Source organism: Pimephales promelas, chromosome 6, assembly GCF_988280905.1.
Source record: "Pimephales promelas chromosome 6, fPimPro1.hap1.1, whole genome shotgun sequence".
Lineage (NCBI taxonomy): Eukaryota > Metazoa > Chordata > Actinopteri > Cypriniformes > Leuciscidae > Pimephales > Pimephales promelas.
In genome coordinates this window covers 13,687,124-13,710,448 of record NC_142774.1, presented here as the reverse complement: position 1 = coordinate 13,710,448, position 23,325 = coordinate 13,687,124, and the positions used below count along the sequence as shown (strand labels likewise).

The 23,325-nt window shown below is 39.8% G+C and overlaps 2 protein-coding genes across 6 annotated transcripts in view; one reads left to right on the top strand and one right to left on the bottom strand.

Annotated features, from left to right (window-relative positions):
• gpm6ab (glycoprotein M6Ab) overlaps positions 1-9,073 on the bottom strand; it is a 61,977-nt gene extending 52,904 nt beyond the window's left edge. The window contains exon 1 of one of the 2 annotated variants that reach the window (XM_039690975.2): positions 8,970-9,073. In XM_039690975.2, coding sequence (XP_039546909.1) covers positions 8,970-8,973 — 4 coding nt within the window. In that variant the 5' untranslated portion in view covers positions 8,974-9,073. The remainder of the gene's footprint in view (positions 1-8,969) is intronic. The other variant, XM_089132139.1, reaches the window with a different exon arrangement.
• A 1,309-nt stretch (positions 9,074-10,382) lies between these two features.
• Positions 10,383-23,325, top strand: part of wdr17 (WD repeat domain 17) — a 35,716-nt gene continuing 22,773 nt past the window's right edge. The window contains exon 1 of one of the 4 annotated variants that reach the window (XM_039690928.2): positions 10,383-10,489. Coding sequence is in view for 3 of the 4 variants with exons in the window: in XM_089132136.1 (XP_088988262.1) it covers positions 22,105-22,149 (45 nt within the window). In the remaining variant the exon portion in view is untranslated. Of the gene's footprint in view, positions 10,490-21,927; positions 22,150-23,325 lie in introns of those variants that run through there. The other 3 variants (XM_089132136.1, XM_039690920.2, XM_089132137.1) reach the window with 3 other exon arrangements.

The window sequence follows — 23,325 nt, the reverse complement described above, 5'->3', positions numbered from 1 at the left end:
GCAACGAGTCGTGTTTCCCGAAACCATCGTTCCAACGAACATTCGCAAACAGCATCGCAAAGTTGTGTGGTTTGAACGACAGCTCTCGAGCTGTGGTTAGAGGCATCGTTTCTATTCCTCAGATGACATGTCTGTAATTTAAATAAAACAAATCTAGCGTTAATTGGATTTCATTAAAAGTAGTAATTACTCCACCACGTGCGAAACCAGTGTGGTTGAACGATACTTTGCGACAATGGGTTTCGGGAAACAGTCGTGACTAGTTGATTTTTCCAACGATGCATCGCACTATGGTAGGGAATCAGCGAACTACATCGTTGTACAGGAAACGCACCCCAGATCTAGAAATCACACTTTTAAAATTAGGCCTCATCATACTGTACATCCAGGTTTTTAAGACAAAGACAACAAACAAACAACAATAACAACAAAAAAACTATTTAGGAGGTGAATTAAAATACAAAATATGTTGGTTGTTTTACCCCATTGGCTGATAACCACTGTTCTAAGTCAATGTTTCTCAAAATAAAAATCCCCACTCTCTACAACAATATTTGGTCCACCAACATATGCTATAATAATGTATTTATTTTATTTCACAAGTTTTGTTTTGTTCTAAGATCAGTTTGGTATTTGGATGAGGCACTGCAACAAATGAAATCCATAAAAATATGTACTAAGACATGTTTTGTTTATCTATCCTCCTCCTGCTTGTAAGATGCCACATACTGTACACAGTTCTCAGGGGAAGTAATTCCTTTCCAAATGCAATCAAGTGAATCATATGCATCACACAAGATATTAGAAACAGAAAGGACAGATAACAAGCATGCCTGTGCTTATGACTCCCCTCTGCTCTAACATACCGTAAGCAACATATTGAACTACATATTAGGAGATAGTGTGATATGTCATCCCATTAAGAAGATACAAAGAAACTCTAATGCTGCATGAAAGCTGAAAAGTATACTATGGCATTTAAAACAAAGACACAATATTTTGTCAGGCAGAAAGGGCAGGAAGGAAAAGAGAGAAAAGGCATATAGACTGTAATTCCTGGTAACTCGCCGACAAGGCTGTAATTACCTAGAACAAAACTGAAAATCATTAACAAGTCCTTTGTCTCTCAGTTTATATTCAATAATTTTAGTGATTCTCATTTGTTACATAAATCTTCAACATTTTTAAAAAACATCAAATATTAGATCAAATTAACACAAAATCAACATTGCCCTGCTGCCCAGGCATTTAAATATATCAGACTGATCTCATGAAGTAGCGTGTGTATTACACGCCAATTCGTATTTCCATTTTTGGCGTGCTATCAAGACGCATAATCGCCTTTCAGCGTGTTTATGAATGCCGTTGCCTTACCGTTATATAAATATATGACTTACCTCAACCCCGTCCAAACCTAACCGTCACTGGGGTTAATGGCATTTATGACTGTTCCCTTACCATCCTAGGGAAAAAAAAAGATATGACTTACCTCAACCCCATCCCTAAACCTAACCGTCACTGGGGTTAATGGCATTTATGACTGTTCCCACATAGGTAAAAAAAAGATATGACTTACCTCAACCCCATCCCTAAACTTAACCATCACTGGGGTTATGGCATTTATGACTGGAGATTTGACTGCGTGTTCAGACACGCGGAATGACGCGGACGTTAATGGCGTAGACATATACGCATACACGCGGACACACGCGGATAGCACAAAATGCGTGGAGATAACACGCCACCTGACTCGAAAGTGGCGTATATGTTTACGCAAAAGTCATGATGTCATGTTGAATATATATATAATGCATGTAGATACAATGAAATTAAAAAGCACATATGACCCAAAACATAACAAACTAACTGTTCATCTGTGGACCGGTTTAAACACTGATCCAAGATCTGAAGCTTTTATTTCAACATCTGCCATTGTGTTTGATACTTAACTGACCCTGAGCGTTGCTACAGTAGCTATTGAAATGAAAGGTCAGGTCGGTTGCGTCACATTGCTTGGATTCCACAGAGAATTTAATAGAGCCCTGGTCACAATACAGTGGACTTGGCTACACCCAAAGCCTTTAAGAATAGAAATACCAAAACTAAGATGCATGGAACAACAGGACACAATGAAAGAAAACAATACAAGCAACTACACTGTGCATTTTGGCATGGGGTTTCCTTTAAAACAATCTTCATCTCATTGATATTTGATTTATTTGGGTCATAAACTAAAACCAGTAAGTAGACTAACAGTAACACTGAGCAAAAGACTTATGCAATCCCAGCACAGATGTCTGTATTTCCCATTAGCATATGATACTGCTCCAGGGTCTAGGTTCCACTAAAGGCTTGCATCTCTAGACTGACAGACTGTGGGAATTCACCGCAGGCCATGATATGTCTACTATTATTTTACTGGTTTAGAGTGAGTGTCGAAAGTTCTTAAAATGATTTAAGTTCCCTATAGTTTCTCTCAGGGTTTAATCAATAAATGTGTGACGATCAGCAGCCGTGGTGCCCTCGAGAGCCACTAGAGGGCACCCTCTCCCCATGTTTGTTTCCCCATGGACTCTTTGTGTTTCATTATGTTCAGCTGTGTTTCTTTATTGGTTATTGAGTTCCTTATTTAAGCCTGAGTTTTCCCTGTGTCCCTTGCGAAGTCTTGTTACCCTGTAAGCGTACAATTCCGAGCGTTATTCCCTGTTCTGTGTCTCCGTGTTTCCCTGGACTCTTGACCCTTGCCTGTTTCCTGGACTGCTCTCGAACCTGTGCTGCCTGCCTCGACCATTGCCTGTTTAGACCACGAGTTTCTGGATTGCCCCTTTGTTTAACTGTTTGCCAGTTTTCATGTCTGCTTGTCTTAATAAAGTGCTGCACATGGATCCGACCGTCTCTGTCCGTACGTTACAGAAGACTTCGCCAAACGAGGATCCAGCAGACTTTCAGCATCTATCCGCCGTGGTCAAGACCCGCTCTTCAATGCTAGCCTCTCATAGTTCTCAGCTGGCGAGACTAACTTCTCTCCTCGAGGAACTAGCTAGCTCCGTGCAATCATGGTCTCCGCAGAGTTCAAGCACAGCGGCTAATCAAGCCCAAACCCCCGCTGCACCTGTTCCTCCGCAACCCAGTGTGAGTACCGCATGCAGTAATTCCAGTACGCCGTTTCCCGAGAAGTTTAATGGCTCACCTGAAGCGTGTGAAGGATTTCTGCAGCAGTGCAGCTGGTACATGAGTCATCGGCCCCAGTTATACGCCTCGGATACCGACCGCGTTTCTTTCATCTGCTCACTGTTGACTGGAAAGGCTCTGGAGTGGGCAGGCACGTTTTGGGAACCAGGTCGGATGTCGTTTCCTCCTTTCGACGTGTTTACCGCCCTGTTCAGAAAGGCTTTTGAACTCCCCGCAGAAAAGGAGGGTCTCGAGGAACTGCTCTTTTCCCTGCGCCGGGGAGGTTCGTATGCGGCGGATTTCTCTCACTCACTCCGCACGTCGCATAAGCCTCAGCTCGCTAAACTGTTTGATCCTCCCTTAAGGACCGTCAGAGGAGCTTCTAAGCATATCGTTCCTGCCAAAACCACTCATCATGTCGGACCCCTCGAGCCCGTATCCCGCACTGGCCCTGTTAAAAGTGCTGTTTCTAAGACAGCGGAGGTGTCGCGGGTCGAACCGGAGTTTGAGCGCGTGCCAGCCGACTCGAGTGAGTCAAGTGCCGAGCTGAGTGAATCAAGTGAGTCAAATACCGAGCTGAGTGAATCGAGTGCCGAGTCAAGTGAGTCAAGTGCTGAGCCGAGTGAATCAGGTCTGTCCAGTGAGAGTTCAGTTCAAGTAATTGAATCTCCTCTTCAAGTGAGCGCTGAATCTCCTCTTCAAGTGAGCGCTGAATCTCCTCTTCAAGTGAGCGCTGAATCTCCTCTTCAGGTGAGCGCTGCATCTCCTCTTCAGGTGAGCGCTGCATCTCCTCTTCAGGTGAGCGCTGCATCTCCTCTTCAGGTGAGCGCTGCATCTCCTCTTCAGGTGAGCGCTGCATCTCCTCTTCAGGTGAGCGCTGCATCTCCAGTTCAAGTGAGTGAGTTGTCCAGCCCAGCGAGTGTGTCTAGCCCTGTGACGCGCCGCCGCAGGAGGAGAAGGAGGACTCGTTTGGTTCGCCAGGCCCCGGTGAGCGTGCCCAGACTCCTCGCCCTGCCGGCCCCGCCTCTGCGCCTCGCCCTGCCGGCCCCGCCTCTGCGCCTCGCCCTGCCGGCCCCGCCTCTGCGCCTCGCCCTGCCGGCCCCGCCTCTGCGCCTCGCCCGGCCGGCGCCGCCTCTGCGCCTCGCCCTGCCGGCCCCGCCTCTGCGCCTCGCCCTGCCGGCCCCGCCTCTGCGCCTCGCCCTGCCGGCCCCGCCTCTGCGCCTCGCCCTGCCGGCCCCGCCTCTGCGCCTCGCCCTGCCGGTCCCGCCTCTGCGCCTCGCCCTGCCGGCCCCGCCTCTGCGCCTCGCTCTGCCGGCCCCGCCTCTGCGCCTCGCCCTGCCGGCCCCGCCTCTGCGCCTCGCCCTGCCGGCCCCGCCTCTGCGCCTCGCTCTGCCTGCACCCTTCAAGCTCCGGGAGGCCTTTCCTGTACCAGTTCACCACCCAGAGGCTCCTCCCGTGAATTTCTCCAAGTATTTTTTGGGGGGGGGCAGTAAGTACTCTGTGGGGGCCATGGAGGTGATCCTGACATGGACCTCTGAGTCCGTGAGGGCCATGGAGGCGAGGCTGTCATGGACCTCGCCTGTGTCTGCTCTGCCCTGGCCGCCATCACGTCCTGCTCCTTCCTGGTCACCCACGCTCCACGGCCCCAGGCCTCTCCATGTGCCTGGCCTCCTGCCTCTCCATGGGCCTGGCCCTCCATCCCAGCCCCCGTTGACCTCCCCCCGGAGCTCTTAGGAGCGTCTGGAAGCCGCTCCTTAGAGGGGGGGTTATGTGACGATCAGCAGCCGTGGTGCCCTCGAGAGCCACTAGAGGGCACCCTCTCCCCATGTTTGTTTCCCCATGGACTCTTTGTGTTTCATTATGTTCAGCTGTGTTTCTTTATTGGTTATTGAGTTCCTTATTTAAGCCTGAGTTTTCCCTGTGTCCCTTGCGAAGTCTTGTTACCCTGTAAGCGTACAATTCCGAGCGTTATTCCCTGTTCTGTGTCTCCGTGTTTCCCTGGACTCTTGACCCTTGCCTGTTTCCTGGACTGCTCTCGAACCTGTGCTGCCTGCCTCGACCATTGCCTGTTTAGACCACGAGTTTCTGGATTGCCCCTTTGTTTAACTGTTTGCCAGTTTTCATGTCTGCTTGTCTTAATAAAGTGCTGCACATGGATCCGACCGTCTCTGTCCGTACGTTACAAAATGCATGTATTATTTTTGTCTTTTTCTCCTCAGAGGGGATGCTTTTTAAGAGCATGCTTTTAGAAGATCTATGACACTATAGGACACTATAAAAAGCCACAATCATGTGCAAGTCTGAGCTTATAGTCACTTGTCTATTTAATAAAATTGTATCAAACACATTCCCCAATTTTGGTATATTGGGGAACGTGGGATCATGGTGTTTAAATGCTGCCCAAGGACACAGAAATTCCAGTTTTCTCTTAAATTACCTGTGGGTGGATTTCAAGAGGAAGGTTCTCACTGCACTACAGAAATCACTCACAGCCTCAAGATCCACTCCTGAGATTGCATGAGCCAGCAGATTTGTTTTCAACCAGAATAAATCAAAACTCCAGTCTCAGAAGGGGGAATGAAAACAGGGAAATGTGAGGGTGGTTCAAACCTAACTGAACTCCCATCTCTTCTGAAGACTGTTTATTATTTCTTTGGAAAATTTTAAAGGGCATGTCTCGGTAGAGGACAAAGAAAAGAAAATATGTAGAATACAAGCCAGTTTTCACAGATTTGGCCAGTTTTGAGGATATATTGTCTGTTTTTGAAATTTTAACTTTGTCAATCCTTACAGGAAATAGTGGAAGAAAGGGCAATCATATCCACACAGTAACTTCTTCCATTAGGGTACAATGGGTTTTCCATGTCTTAAGGCCCTTTCATAACAACAAAAAAAGATTAAAAAAAAAATATTAAAAATTACTATATTAGCATAACTATATTAGAACGGTGATGTTATGTTTAATGCACACTTTACATTTTCTCAGCACATTTTAAAGGTATGCTCTCACTGTTTTAATATTTAACATTTAGCTGAAAAAGTGCTCTTTAAGTGACTCTATCGACACCATTACTCGATGTCATTGTAGTTATAATTGATTTTTTATTTATTTATTAACTTTTTTGTTATCATTCTTGGTGTGAACGGATCTTTAAAGGGTTAGTTCACCCCAACCCTCATGTCGCACCAAACTCGTAAGGCTTTTAATCATCTTCGGAATACAAAACAAAAATTGCTGTCCCTCCACACAGTTTTCATATCATTAAGAGATAAAACGAATTGAACAACATTAATTTTGTCATTAAAAAATAGTGCAACATTTTCTGAAGGGACACAATCACCTTTATATGAACAGATAAACTTTTATTCACCTATAAACATTCAATACCTCAACACAGCAACTGTGGTAAACGGAAGCTCAAGCATGTTTGCGTGATAAAACCTGTTGGAAAAAGAGATTTTTGTGTGAAAATTAAAACAATGTGGTGTTTCCAAGTAAAAATAAATAATATATTTTCATTACACCTTAATAATTATTTCCAAAAAGAGTACTTTTAAACAAGCAGTAAAGCGATTTTGGTATTTTTCTCTAAGAAAGAATAACAAAAGAATATGAAAACTTGTATGAGAGCTGATGAAAACTGATATGAATATGAAACTGATTTTCATTTCACTCAATAATAATAATGCATATTTTCACAAGATGTCAGTAATAATAATACAAAAGATGCATGTGTTACAGTTATTGTATGTAAATTGTATGAATTATGTATTTTTTTTTTATAATATCCTCCCCCCATACCCCCACCAGCACTGTACTGTTTCAGTGATTTACAACAGTAATTGAACAGGTGCATGAAGACAATATACGTTCACAAACATATTGAGCTCTCGCTTCATGACCAAATTGGCAAAAATACAGACTCTTGGTTTCTGCTACTGCCTCATTTTAAAAGATGTCGGTGTGTCAGTGGCACACGTTGCACTTGTAGCCTCACACAAAAACACATACACACGCCAAAGTCACTGGCTGACCTTTCAACTGGACATCTGTAAGAGGACATGGGTGCAGCCTAGGAGACAGCATTCCAGCTTTAAATCCCTGAACCCCATAAACCCAAACCCATGTTTTGCTCATTAGACTGACCGTCAACCAGTGAAAGGAGAGTGAGAATAGGGTGGTGGGAGGGGAGGGGAGGGCAGTCTCACTAAAACAGAGGCGCTTGTCAGGATTATCAAAGGCCCCCCACACAAGAGGAGAATGTTTGGAGGCGGCTAACAGAGAGACATAATGTGGCTATTTATCCCTCATGTGACTCTGTGCATATATTACAGAGAACACAGAGGGGACAGGCCATCAGCAAGCACCATGAGTGAGAGAGCTTCAACAAAGTCAGTCTTTTTTCAGCACAAACGAGTGTTGTCATTTTTCATATTCCAACTATAACTGGTATACAGAGCATATAACAGAACATGAAGTGAAAGCCCCAAAACAGCAGTGCTTTTCAAATGCTAAGACCCAGATCAAAAACACACATAATAAGAACAAAATGTTTTGTGCCTAGAAAATAAAATCTAGCCTATTCAATTTGTGCAATGAAGCACATCTAAAAGTTTTAAAGGAGCTGTGATTGATTCTGTAGCAGTTGGTCAGTACTACTCCTGATGCACATTACAAACAAGGTGAATTTGATTAGTGAGGAAACTTTCTGCACATCTATTTTCACTTGTTTTTTTGATGTGAAGGTTTCCTGTATTTTTGATGAGCTTTCCTGACAATAACAAGTCTCTTCCTCTGTCATGTTTATATAACTTTGATGATAATAATAAAAAATAATGAATGTATGAAACATCTTGTTTAGGTCAATTTGTGTCTGTTCACTGATGAAAAATTGGAGAACACTATAGTCTGTCGAAAATTTGGAAGTACAGTAGTTTGTAATATGTTGCTGCTGCAAACTCAATGTCTAAACAAAATTAAAAGGCACAGTTGTCTGCACCGCAAGGTACAGTAAAATCACCATTATCTGATTATGAGCTTATTATGAGCCTACTTAAACCGGTATCAATAGAGAAAGGCATGTTTGCTAATAAAACATACAATGCTTATACCAGAGCAGACAGAAAGGGGGACAATATTAATGATTGTATAAATTAATACGATTAATATGAAGTGCATCTGCCTCATCGGTTTCCTCTTCCTAAAAGTAATACCCCCCCCCCCCACCACCACCACCACACACACACCACAAAAACAGGAAAAATCAATCATCATTTGCTGACTAGATACTCTTATATTGTTTCAACCATGTATGACATTTTCTAAAGACCACAAGAAGAAATGTTACAGAATGACAGTCACCATTGACTTAATGTATTTAGAAAATATGCATGAAAGTGCACAGTGACTGAGGCTGTCATTTCTCCTAGCATCTCATTTTGTGATAGTCATACTGTACATATTCGAAGCAAATAATTAAATTATTACAAACAACGCAATAAAAAAAAAGTTTCAGTAAGCTAGTACTTTAGTTAAGATTGCTTTGTGAATGAAACACTGGCTCTTTTAGTAGAAACTAAAAGAGCCAGTGTAGAAGTTTCTTAGTAGAAACTTGAGGAATCAAAACCGTTTCACATAGCGGCCGAAGCTATAGACATGCTCATGCAATATCAACAAAGTTAGCTAAACCTTCACTTTATGTCACCCCCCCTATGAGTTGTCACTTCACACACCTCAGTTCTCCTCAGCGACTTTTAGAAGTCGCCTTCTCCGTTAAAACGACAAAGCAATGACTTACCCATGTTTAAGACTAAGAGCTCGACGACACCGCTGGAAAAGTCCACTTCAAGAGTTTGACACTGGGAGTGAGAGAGCTGGTAGCAAGATGAGGTGACGTCACGATCACAAACGGACGAGGAAATGTAGGCTATCAGGCATGTTTTGATAAATTTCATAATCAATTTTAGCATGTAGGCTTGAAAGCAAAAAATAAATAAATAAATAAATAAATAATAATAACAATAATAATTCCTTAATAAATTTTAAATAGCCTGTATATTATAAGCCTATTTTACAACTGAGATTGTTCGAGTCTCTTATATAAACAAATAAATTATAATGTATAAACAATAATTTTGATTTTATTGCTTGTATGGTGTAACTGTAAAGTACTAAATAAATAAACAAACTCACATTTTAGGAAAGTTTATTATTAATTCTGTAATTAGCCTATTTAACAATTTACTTATGTATTTATGTAGCTAGGTCATAAAGTTCCATATTTATTTTCCCTTCCCGCAATGTAGTCAATCATTCAGTCATCACGACTTTTTTTTTTCTTCTATTAATTGCTATAGCAACAGGATTTTGTCGTGGTATGGACATTCTCTTATAGGCTAGATTAAATATCTTGGCCTAAAACTGAGCATAAATAATAATAAAAAAAATAATAAATAAAATAAAAACCCCGCTATTTTAATGACATTGGGAAATTCTTTATTTTTCCAGGTTATAACTCCAGTTTTTCCATGCCCATGGGAAGCCGGTGTCCCAGTCCTAGGAATAAGCATTAGCCTACATACGTCAATGCGTGTTTAATTCGACAATACCCGCTTCTTTTTTTATTGCATATTTACTCCGAACCGCTCCGAACACACCCTTCCGTGAGCTGTATGGCTCACAAAATGATATGAACAAGGTTAGCAGTTCCCTCTGCTGGTAGGTTGCAGGAGTTGCACACTGAGTCACAAGCAGATACAACAAAGCGGAAGCTATCAAATATCGTAACGGGTTATTATTGCCAAATTTGTTATGCAGCAAGCCACAACGTGCATGTGGTGAAAGTCCGCAAATGTAACTGAATCTCTGTGTGAAAAGACAGGTAGATTAATAATGCATCATACTCCCTAGCATTGCACAGCCCTCACAGACGAATATGTCTGTCAGCCGCAAGCCGGTTTCACGGTTGCCATATTTCACAAAATCCCTTTGTTTGTTTGTTTTTTTTGTTTTTTTTTTTTTCTCAACAATACGTGACCAAAGGTTTGGATTACAAATAAAAGAAAGCACAGCAGAGACAAATGAGCACCTCCCCGAGTGAGGATTACATGGATTATCTATTATTATTTGCTTTGATTGATTAATCAAATGACCAATCAACGTTCAAAAACAGGGACAGCGTATGACGTCAGTTTGACATGGCCCAATCGTCGCAATGACTCAGAAGCTGGGTTAACAAACTACATGAAGCGAGTGTTTCTCCGTCAGCGATACACCTAATCTCAGCACCAAGTCGCTGTCCAACGGACATCGAGAGAGGTAAGCGAGCTTCATGCTCACGTGTTTCACTCCTGTTTTCAACATAATTTTCGCTACATTTCCCATAGAGCGAGGCATTTGGATACATGTGCTGTTTTAAAAAAAATACTTTGTCAACCCTGTTTACGGACTGTATACTGTTATCATCGTTGTCCGTACATTGTTTCGGTGCAAAACAAAAATTGGCACTGTAAAGAACCTAGAATGGTGTTTCACCTTCTTTCTTTCCTATTGAAATGCACGTACACAGAGAGATATGTAATTCATAACAACTGCCGTCATAGCAGTAGGGTAGTATTCTGATTATTGTGTGCTGTTTACTGTAACTTTTTAATGTGATTTGGGAGAACTCCAGCTGGACGGTCATTGTGGGAATGCACAAGAGTGGTCTACTATGCCTCATCACAGATTTTATTATGATTTTGAGCAGACAGTGCTGGGCAGATTAGACCAGTGAGAAACTAGGTACATAATCAACTTCCCTGCCAAAATGCAGAGACAGGACTAATGATAAGTGCTTCTTGAGACAGGTGCGATTCGACATGCAGCCTTGCAGATCATCATAGAAATCCACTTGACACGTTGCCCTACTTATGGAACAAGTGATGAGACCTCATGCACTATTCATGTTAGTTAATACTATGTCTATGTGTGCGTTGAATAGGTTGTATAAATCAGTTTGTTTTCAGGTGTCATCTTTGTTATGTCATTGAACTTTTTGATGCAATCACAGTCAGATTGCTTGTTGTTATACGGAGTGCTTATACTGTTCTTAGGGAATCTTAGAGCCTAGTCTCTATGGGATGTTTAGAGATTTGCAGATTAAGTATTGAAGATGTGACTGGGTGATGAGTAGGCTATTTGATTATAAATGGGAAATGAGAAAGATGGTGCAGGTTATAGTGCATTTGACAGGAAAATAATAACCTCTGTATGCATAATACTGTGTGAAGATCCTCATTGACAGGAAAAGATTAGATAGAATCCCCAATCTTTTTTATCCTCTTTGGGCCCCATGCAGGGAGACTGGGACTGTATGGCAGTACTACTTATTGTAGTAAGTTTCTCATAATGCATGTCATTGGTTTAATTTTTGCTTTGTAAAACTTATAAAATAGATAATATGACTTACAATAAAAATTATATGCAAATAATATCATTATATGCACTATGTAATATTATAATTATATGCACCAAGTACATATAATTATTATATGCACTTTCATAAAAAATAAATAATAATTGTAAAATTGGCCAAGATACCCTAGGCAAAAAGCTGGGAATGTCTCGTTTGTGTTTGTTTGTTCACGTTTAGAGTTTGTTTTTGATCTGTTGTGCTCATGTCTGTGTTTCTAAGTTGGTTTAGTTTTAGTTGGTTAGTTTTTTTTCACCATGGTCATTGATTGGTTTAAGTTCTGTTCAGGTGTGTTTAGTTAATTAGCCCCTGTCTATACTGATGTGTGTCTTTCAGTTGTCAGTTAGTATACAGTTTTATGTCATGTTACGTTGGTTGTTCTTTTCTGTTCCTGATCCTTGCTCCTATTCCTATTTCTAATATTCTGTTTTGTGAATATTGGAGAAATTTTGTCTATTTAGAAATAAAGACTGCTGCACTTAGTTAGATCATGTTTCATCATGCTGCAAACCAATGCTGACAGTTGATACATTAAGCTTTAATACATATGATCACTTTCTTTGGGCAGTATGTGTCTCTTCATTTATTTACCTTCTAAACGTAAACTTTTTTCATTGCTCTAAAGTTCACTCAAATCAGCTCCAGCTGCATTGGCTGTTTTATGAAAAGCTTTTGTGCTTTTGTTTTTCTGCTGCAGACAATGAGAGACATAGCTGCTATTGTCTTCTATCTATTTTATGATAGGGTACAGCGGGTCTATAGGCCCTTTTGATGTTATTTTCTGCCAAAACACTCAATAGCAACAAGAAACAAACCCACAGTACTTTCCTAAACACCTGGTTGTTGCAATGTTTGATCTATGAGTGCATTGCAGACAATATGTAAAGGCTAGTTTGGAGGAAATTTGAACTAGAACATATGGTTATTATTTATGATGATTTACATTACAAGAGAGTAGATGTTAAAACTTCATGCTGATTTATACTTGGCTTTCGCCAATGTAAGCAAAACTCAGACGTAGCTTTACAGTAAACTATGCTTCTCCATCCATTTATGCTTCTTTCTATATGGTGGTGTGACTCCTCTTCTGTCCGGCGTTAACGGCTGCAGTGTACTTGCCGTGTCAGCACACACGACGGCTGCAACAGTGTGGTCTCCCTAGTGGACCACCACGAAAACCGTCTGGATTGAGTCGACTAGGGTCTTCAAGTGGGCACCTTCCGTCCTCCTCAGTGTTTCGTCGACTAGCCCACGACACCTCAAGAGGGCTCGACAGTGACTCTGGCGTCCCAGAGTCACCCCCCTCCATCCCCCACTCAACTCAGCCCAGCTTACTGACCTTTATATAGACCTAACCACAATCTCGCGCAACCCAACCATACCCGCCAACCCGTTTGACTAAGGCTGTCGAGCCCCACTGGTGCGTTATAAAGCAGTTTCAGTGGCAAACGGTTCCGTATGGCATACCACCTACCGCAAACCACAATATCTGGCCAACCATTGTCATTCAAACAATATACACAGGAACGTAATGACTGTAATTTCAGTGCAACCTATACAAACAGACTCTTCAAGAATTCTACGAAACCGTAGCGTGGCGGCCTGTACATAGCCAGCTAGAATCTTTCCGTCTCAATCACAGCCAGTTGCTGCTCCTTTCTGCTGCTTCAGATAAGTTTTTTACTGTGCGACGCAACTCTTGGCCACTGAATCCGATGTCTCTGGTTGTAAAAAGTGTGCCAAAAAAACCTCGACAACCCACTTCCATTGGATAAACCTGGATTCTTCATCCTCGCTGGTCTGCCTCAGTGGCCAGATGAGCATACCGCAATTTATTCCTCTCATATGCTTCATCTACTGCATCCTCCCATGGCACTGTTAACTCTATCAGCTGAACAATGCGTGCTGATCCAGACCACAAAACAATATCTGGCTGTAAGTTAGTGGTAGCAGTCTCAGGTGGAAAAATAAGCCGTTGGTCAAGAACAGCCAGCATCTTCCAGTCCTTGTTTCTAGTTGTCCTGGGTGAGAATTGGTGTTAACACCTTTTCTTGGTGGTTGCTCGCCTGGGCGGAGGAATATTGTCTTCTGCGTTTAATGTTTTGCAGGCGGCAACTTATTGGTCTTACTACGCTTGCCCTCCAATGCTAAAGCCAAACATCGTAGTACTTGGTCATGGTGCCAAGTAAACTGACCTTGGCTAAGAGCCACCTTACATCCTGTCAGAATGTGCCTTAATGTGGCAGGTGATGAACACAAAGGACAAGAGGAATCCTCTCCTACCCAGAGGTTTAGGTTCTGCGGTGATGGGAGGATGTCATATGTTGACCTAATAATGAAACTGATCCTACTCTCTTCCATCTCTTGCCAGCCCAACTTGCGTTGTTCCACACCCTCCCATCTCATCCACTCTCCCTGCTTGGCCTGGGAAATGGCCTTGATACACCTCATGCTCTCCTCCTGCTTTCGCACCTCGTTGACTACCAGCTTCCTCCTTTGAGCTGGGCCTGCCTTGTGCCAATTAGGAGGAGCTAAACTAAGCCCAAAACCCCCCTCTTCTATGCTGTACCTGTCCCAAAATATCCCCAATTTGAAGGACAGCCTTTGCCTCTACTACAGGTTTCTTTGCTGACCACTTCCTGCCAGTTTTTAACACAGGGGCTGCCTCCCTTACACGGTTACATTTATTTGATTAAAAAAATACAGAAAAACGTCATATTGTGAAATATTACTACAATTGAAAATAATGGTTCTACAGTATGAAGTCCCTCCTTCAGAAATACGTAACAAGTTCCGATTGTGCCAGCGATACCTGTGTTGTGATTCAACAGCAACTTATCGCACATTGCCCAGAAAAGGTCACACCTCTTACCATTAATTGGCGATGAATGCGCTGATTGTTATTGTAAAAATATCAAACATATTACCATATCAATTTGAGCCTGAATCAGACCCGGAGAACATAGATGAAGAGAATCGATTAGAACCTTTTCAAACACATCTTTTCCAGGATGTTTCACAATGGTAAGCTGTTTATTTAGTAGTTGTCATACTTTTAATTGGTTAAATTGTGATGTTAAATGTTACAAACTGTTATAAAAGCTTTTGGTATATGTTTTTTTTTTTCATCTTTCGCCGGGTTCCGCAGAAAGTTAGAGAAAATAGAGGAGTCAAAGGTTATATGAAACGGAAATAAAGAAACGTCCCGTGTCTTCGAATTAAACTATAAATTTCTCCGGATTTGAAAGTTGGTGGAAACTGTTGGGATAATGCATCTAATAGAAATATATAACATACAGTAGATACAGTTATTTTTGCTATTTTTAAAGCAGAAAAAAATACATACTGTGCCTTTAAATAAAATATCTCACTAGGCATTGAACTTTGAGCTTTATAATTTTACAGGTATTATTTATGCTCTAACAGCAACATTACACACTAACTAAAGTTTAAAAATGGAATAGAAAAAAAAGAATGGAACCTTTAAAACATTCTTGCTGAATAAAAGTATTAATTTATTTCAGAAAAAAGAAAAGAAAAAAAATGACCCTGAAATTATTGAACTTTTGAACGGTATCTATTTTGGTACAGAATATTTCTATTTTAAATATTTAAAAATGTTAAACTCAGAATCCAGAAAAAGGTTATAAGTATATTAAAATAGAAAACAAGGAAGTTATCGGCCCGTTTTTTGGACAGTAAAAACAGGGGTATACAGATAATTAAATTGTGTGAAAAATACTGTGTTCTTTTACACGCAAAACATGAACACATGTTATATTGCACACTGTAAACACAATCAAAGCTTCAAAAAAACTTTTTTTTTAATTGAGAAAAAGTGATACAACAACTTTTTGTTGTACAACTTTTTCCAACATTGATAATAAATCAGCATATTAGAATGATTTCTAAAGTTTCATGTGACACTGAAAAGAAATGATGGTGAAAATTCAGCTTGGCATCACAGAAATAGATTATATTATAAAGTACATTTAAAAAGAAAAACATTATTTTACCATTTATGTTTCTGTATTTTTCATCAAATAAATGCAGGCTTGATTTGCATAACAGACTTCTTTAAAAAACACAAAAAATAGTAATGTGTCCAAATATGTTAGGCCTACCTGTACTGTACCTACTATTAGCCTATATATTATTACTGTTGTTGCATAATTATAAATTATAGATATGGCATGGTTGTTGGTGCCAGATGGGCCGGTCTGAGTAGTTCACAATCTGTTCAGTTACTGGGATTTTCATGCACAACCATTTCTAGGGTTTACAAAGAATGGTGTGAGAAGGGAAAAACATTCAGTATGTGGCAGTCCTGTCTGCGAAAATGCCTTGTTCATGCTAGAGATCAGAGGAGAATGGGCCGACTGATTCAAGCTGATAGAAGAGCAACATTGACTGAAATAACCACTCGTTACAACCAAGGTATGCTGCAAAGCATTTGTGAAGCTACAACACGCACAACCTTAAGGCGGATGGGCTACAACAGCAGATGACCCCACCGGGTACCACTCATCTCCACTACAAATAGGAAAAAGAGGCTACAGTTTGCAAAAGCTCACCAAAATTGGACAGTTGAAGACTGGAAAAATGTTGCCTGGTCTGATGAGTCTCGATTTTTGTTGAGACATTCAGATGGTAGAGTCAGAATTTGGTGAATGGTGAGGGGGATGTTTTCTTGGCACACTTTAGGCCCCTTAGTGCCACGGCCTACCTGAGCATTGTTTCTGACCATGTTCATCCCTTTATGGCCATCATGTACCCATCCTCTGATGGCCTTCTTCCAGCAGGATAATGCACCATGTCACAAAGCTTGAATCACTTCAAATTGGTTTCTTGACCATGACAATGAGTTACACTATTCTAAAATGGCCCCCACAGTCACCAGATCTCAAACCCAATTGAGCATCTTTGGGATGTGGTAGAACGGGACCTTCGTCCCCTGGATGTGCATCCCACAAATCTCCATCAATTGCATGATGCTGCTATCCTATTAATATGGGCCAACATTTCTAAAGAATGCTTTCAGCACCGTGTTGAATCAGTGCCACGTAGAATTAAGGCAGTTCTGAAGGCGAAAGGGGGTCAAACACAGTATTAGTATGGTGTTCCTAATAATCCTTTAGGTGAGTGTGTAATAAATGTATAGTCCTATAGGTGAGTGTGCACTGGACCAATTAAAGTGCTTTCATTCTAAAAAGCGAATCTGTTTTTGGGTTGATAGTGACAATCTCTAACCTACAGACATGGTTTTTGGTCTAGGTGTTGTTTTATTATCCCACAATAATAGCCTGGACATTCTGGTATATTTATAGATTTATATAGAGGGCATGATAATGGACAGTGTCTGTGTCAGATTTGCATTGAAAATGAATAAATGGCAGCCTGTGGCATGCAGTGTGATTGTTATGGTCATTTGGCTGCAATGCTGTCTCAATATAAATGAAACCAAATTCTGCAGAGAATAGGCTCTCATATATATTTGCTTAATTTATGCAACAGGCTATGTGTTCATTTTGTAGGTATTATTATGTCCGTCATGAAAGGGAGGCACTTACCGATCTAAATTATAAATGTTATTACAGATCTCATTTCGGTCCTCTTTGCTATTTGTAAATAAATAGCCATGAGGCATTTTTCTCAAGGACTTTATAAGATTAATTTGTATTCGTAACATTATTCTAATGTTGGTAGTGTGGGAGCAAATGTTGGTCGATGTGGTGCGTGTTACCCAGGTGAAGGATGTTTGATGCTGGCCGGCACTCTTGCCCTCTCCAGCAGAGCTCCTGCCACTTCATCTCAACCGCCTCTTGGAGTTAGTCTTCATCGCCTAGGAAACGGTTTCACGAGTGGTCCATCTCTCGCTCTCCCTCTGTGTGTTTTGCTCTGTCTACATTTCACACACGCTCTCCCCCGCAGCCCAGCCGAAGGGGTAGGAGGTGTTGTGGGGGTGACATCACTAACAAAGCCAAACTTCTGCTGGTCACGATCTTGGTGGCATTTGGTGGCATTCTAAGGTCGGAATCATAGATGAGCACACAAACACATTTCTCAAAGATCACCCACTATTTGATCTTCTGTCTCTCAGACACCTCATTATATTCTTTCTGCATTTGCATTTATGATGCATTTCTACAGCAGAAGACCTACATGATTTGAATGGAGCTTATTATACGTATATGCGATGAATGGATATAATAGTGAAATGGCTTAGCGTGGTATTATCAAATTGCAAATGCTGCGATTTGATCAATAAATATATGTGCTGCGTGTTTCAGTGTGAAGCGCAGCACTATGTTCTTAATGATAATGAGCAGCTCATTATCCTCCAATGTTTGGAGTCTAAGAGCGGCTCGGTTCGCAGTAAATGCTTTTCCAGACAAACTCTCTGCATTTGCTCTGAGTTTGGGTCGCTTTAGTGTGCATTTGGGAATGTGCACCAACATTCTTTCCATACTTGAGAAGTGCTTATTCAGGTTTATTTATTTGTATAGAATTTTTTTAAAGCAGCTTTACAAAAAAATAAATAAATAAATAAATACTGTGTCAATGTTCCAGTTTAAGAAGGATTTTTTATCAGCCAGAGAGTAGAGTATCAAAGTAATGTTCATACGGTAGTAATACTGTGTATGATACAGTAATTTAGACTATGTTATGTGGTTAGTTAACTTCATGTATTCAGTTAAGCTAACACAATGAATGGGTTAAGGCTTGTTCACACGAAGGATGATAACTTTAAAGATAATAATCCTAAAAAATCATTCTTAATATTAAAGAATAGCAGCGATCACAACACAGCTAACGATAGCAGCTCCGAGAAACAATATTGTTGGAACCACTTTCAGAACAACTTTATCTAGCTGATGAATGATAAACATATTGACAGCCAATCAAAATCCATTCTGCTGTAACAAGATTGAGCAAACCTTTCATGCATAGAGGTCACTACAGTGGACAGCTATATTAAAAAAAAAAAAAAAAAACATTTTCTTGAATTTGCACAGGTTTTGATGGCATAGTTGAACAAACCTCTACCATTGCAACCAAAGTGGCAATCCGTTGTGTGTCGATTTTAATTTTTCAGCATCAAGCAATATCTAATTAGTCTTATCACAGCTAAGTTTTCCAAGTTTTGATTTTAGATTGGAAGAATTATCTGATTAATCATCTGTCCACAATAGTGGACCTAATGCATCAATCGCTGTATTTCAGCTACAATTCATACTTATACTGTGAATATTGTTATTGAAAATACTTAATCTGCAATAACTTTTTTTTACTGTAAATAAATGTATTTGTTTTATTAGAATGTCATTTTCCTTGACATAAAATAAAATGTGATTACATAATACATATGCCTTGTAATGCATTAAATGTAATCTGATTTCGTAATGCACCTTACTTGTAATTAATTACTTTAAATGTTATATCAAAAAGTAATCTGATTACGTAATGCTTGTTACTTGTAATGCATTACTCTTAACATAAAAAAAATTGATTACGTAATGCACATTAATTAATTACTTGTCAGATCAAAAAGTAATCTGATTATGTAATGCATGTTACTTGTTAGAGCCAGACCGATATATCGGCCGGCCGATATTAGGCATTTTCCATAATATCGGTATCGGCAGTTATAATGGCCGATAAATGAATATTTAAAAAATAAAATAAAAACGGACGAAACACACTTCAATAATCTCTCCTTGGCCTGTTATATTGAAAATGTATGTTTTACAACTTGCAGTATGATGTTATTGCTAAATTATGGCTCATCATCTACTACTAACCATAAAGCAAGCTAATGCCAATATCATCAGTGGAAGACCGCTAACGTTAACATTAATGAGTTTGGAAACCACAATGAACTTTTTCTGCCTAAATAAAGTAATGATTACTCTATTTATAGCTAGCATATCTCTAGTTACAGTCCCTGCATTGTAAAATGTAAGTTATACTTGCGAGGAGTGAACATTTAGACATAGAGAAAAATAATCAAACGAATCTTGTGCAGAAAAGTTAGCTTTTCTTTTACACGTGTGTGAAATCCAACAATATTTAATAAAAAAATAAAATATCGGCCGATATTTCGGAATATCGGATTTTAAAACCCAAAAAATATTTGTATCGGTATCGGCCTTCAAAATCCTTTATCGGTCGGGTTTGTAATACATTACTTGTAACATTAAAAACAATCTGATTATGTAATGCACGTTACTTGTAACACATTACTTTACTTATAGTATCACAAAAGTAATCTGATTGCATTATGCATGTTACTTGTAATGCATTACCCCCATAACACTGCTCATTTCAGATGAGCTATAGCCGTTTCTTGAAAGTGGCTACGCACTCAGCAGCTCTGGTTGAGTTAGGCAGATCATTCCACCAGCAGGGAACAGTCATGGTAAAGGTCAGAGAAAGAGATTTTGTGCCTCTTTGAGATGTTACCACAAGACGACATTGGCTTGCAGAGCGCAAGTTTCTGGATGGCACGTAAGTCGGAACTGGGAGCATCGCAGTGGTTTCCACAGTTGTACCTTGACAGGCTGTAGAAATTTATAATGGAATCACGTCCTAAAGTTCTAATATCAAAGATGTGCAAAGTTCAACTTGTATGAAGTTCAATTGCCTTTGCAATATTTCACATTTATATTTTTTGTATATATTTAGACCATTTCACAAGATGTAAACAACACTGGTCCAGAAACACTTCCTGTTTCAGTTTGTAACTGTTTTCTTTATTTCACATGTAAAGAAAAAATCTTAAAGATGTTTGTTTAACTTTTTGATTCAGTTTTATATTCTGTTGGTTGTATTTTATCCCAGATTTTATGTAGTGTTAAACAGGAAGTGCTTCTGGACCAGTTTTGTTTACATCTTGCAAAATGGTCTATAGTTTTCATATGATAATTTTATTAATGAGTTTGTTAAATACACACACTATATCTGTTTGATTATTGTATTATGTTATTAATACTTCAGTTTAAACCATAACCGCAACCTGTCCTGTCCCGTCTGAAAATCTCATTAAAAAATGTGTACAAAAAAATCTTGTTTTTCATGCCATAAAAGCAAAAAAACACATAGGAAAAAAATCCTGACTGAGGTTATCATAATTCATGCATGAGGGTTATAGTGACAGACAAGCACATGAATAAATAGAACATTATATTGTGTGCTGGTGTGGATGCTAATATAGTTATCGTGGTAAGGCTTCCAGTTACCCATGCAAATACTATGTACTTATTGTAGTAACTACAATTACTGGGTAATAACTAGTACTAACCCTGAACCTACCCCTGTTCCATGTACTTACCTTATATTAGGTTATCTTTATCGTCCTTGGTTTGAACAGGCCTTTAGTCAGTAATTCTGACTTGTGCTCGTAATGATTAAACTATATGGATAATATTACAAAATTATAAGGACAATATTACGAAATTAGATTCATTCAAGTTTTGCGTGTCAGTCCAAAATTGCTGTAATCTGAAATCTTTGTTTGCATCGCCTGAAAACATGGAAGGCAAAAGAACAACAATTTATGTAGCTGTTCACACTCACAGCATATGTATTTGGTTTATTTCATCAGATATAATTGTAGTACATTGTACAAGTTAATGAGAAGTAATGTGTGAACTCTTGGAACTCAAAAATAAAATGTTATGTTTTACTTTTAACATCTGAAAATAAATAAATTACGACAGCCTTAAATATTAGTATTGTACTTTTATAGAGTGAAATTATGCAATTGTAATATTTTGTTGCTGTTTTATTTAGTCATTTTTATATTTTATTTAGTAATAATAACAATAAAATAATTATTATTATTTAATTATTTGTTTGTTTGTTTGTTTGTTTTATAGACATTGTCATATATAATCACAACATTTGTGTAATCCCTAATTGGGTGGCCCTATAAACAAGCACAGCAAATGTGTTTTTTAAATCACATTTTTAATATACATTTTTATCAGTAAAATCACAATTAGATTATTGCGGTTGTGGATCTTGCTGTATGTGCAATGTAGGCTGTGTAAGTTTGTGCATGTGACGTATTGTGTTGTGGTCGTGTAGACATGCTGGACAGAGGAGCATGTTAATCATTAGGCAAAAGGGAGCAGCATAAACACCTTCGAGGAGGCTGTGCAGGGGTGAGATGAGGTGTGTGGTTGCACGTATGTCAGGGAGGGGGGTAAGTGAGAGGAGTTTAAATGAAGGGATCTTGCTGTTGCCTGGCTACCGGCGGGAGCTGTTCCATCACTCTCGTCTCCAGCCACCTCTCCCACACGAGCAGCCTGCACCAGTCAATGAGCAGGTTCTCTTTCTCTACCCCATTTTTACATATATGCACTCACACATTGGGCAACAGTCACACACAGACTACTGAAACGATTATTTTTTCCTGTAGTCGCTATTACTGAGCCCTATTTGGCTTTACGTCTGTCAAGGCGAGAGGATAGCAGACATGGAAAGCCTGTGCTGTTTCAGCAAATATCACAATGAACCAAAGGTAGGAGCAGCGTGACGATCTTTAAGTCATCTGATGTAGCCTTATCACTTCAAATGTAAAGAAGAGAGAGTTAGATCAAGCAGAGGCTTGTTTCTCGCTAGTGTCACCCTAAGGGGCTGCTCACACAGGACATGTTATTGTGTTCAGAAACAGATAGACGCAGTGCAATCGGAATGGAACAGAATGCAGGCGTCTTGAGACATGCATTTGAAAGTGTTTTTTTTTTTTTTTTTTACTTCACATGAATGGGCTCAAATGGTGCTTTTAAGTTGTGAGAGAGAGAGTGAACATTGAGGTCTGGATTTTTTTTATCTAAATATTTCAGTACAATCTGGTTTGTTTGTTTTTCAGTCTTTACAAAATGTAGCTTAGATGCTAGTTATATGTCATTGTCAGATTAAAGGGCAACTATGGCATTTAAAATGTTCCTAATATTGTTCTGGGAGTCCCAAACAGCAGTTTTACATGAATGCAATGACAAAAAAAAAACACTTATGTTGTCTTATAATATGCACTTATTTTTACCTGATTTGCTCACCGACTCCCAAATGATTCGTACAACGACTAATTTTTCCAAACCACTCCTTTGCGTGACGCTAATTTCCGGTGATTGGTCAGATGACCCAGTCAGTTATTGTTTGTTAGCCCAATATGTTTATAAACATATTGATAAAGCACTGCACTACAACAAGACGCTCTATTCGACGTCTCCTATAACAGCGACAAACATTTCACATATTTTAAAAAATGACATTGGAGACCTAGAAGCTGCGCTGAGCGTAACTTACACACACACACACACACACGCACACACATACTTATTGCGCCTTCCCTCCTCGTGCCCCGAAGCTACAAAACCCATAAAATCAACAATTATTAATAATACTTACAGGTTGTGATTCGGTGGAGGAAGCTGATCCATATACACTGGGTACTGAGACCTCCTTCAGGAACAACCGGCTTGCGAATCCACATTTGAATTCATTTATGTTTTTGAATGATTCGTCATTAAAATGATGAGAAGTGAACACAAACTGGCGTTGCCAATATGAACTCTAACCACCGATTCTTCACATGCTCGTCCCTTGGCAATGAAAACAAAGTGGATGAACTATCTTTGCATTGTAGAACACAGCGTCTTCTCGACATGATGCTATTCAGCTGAAGTATTTTTGT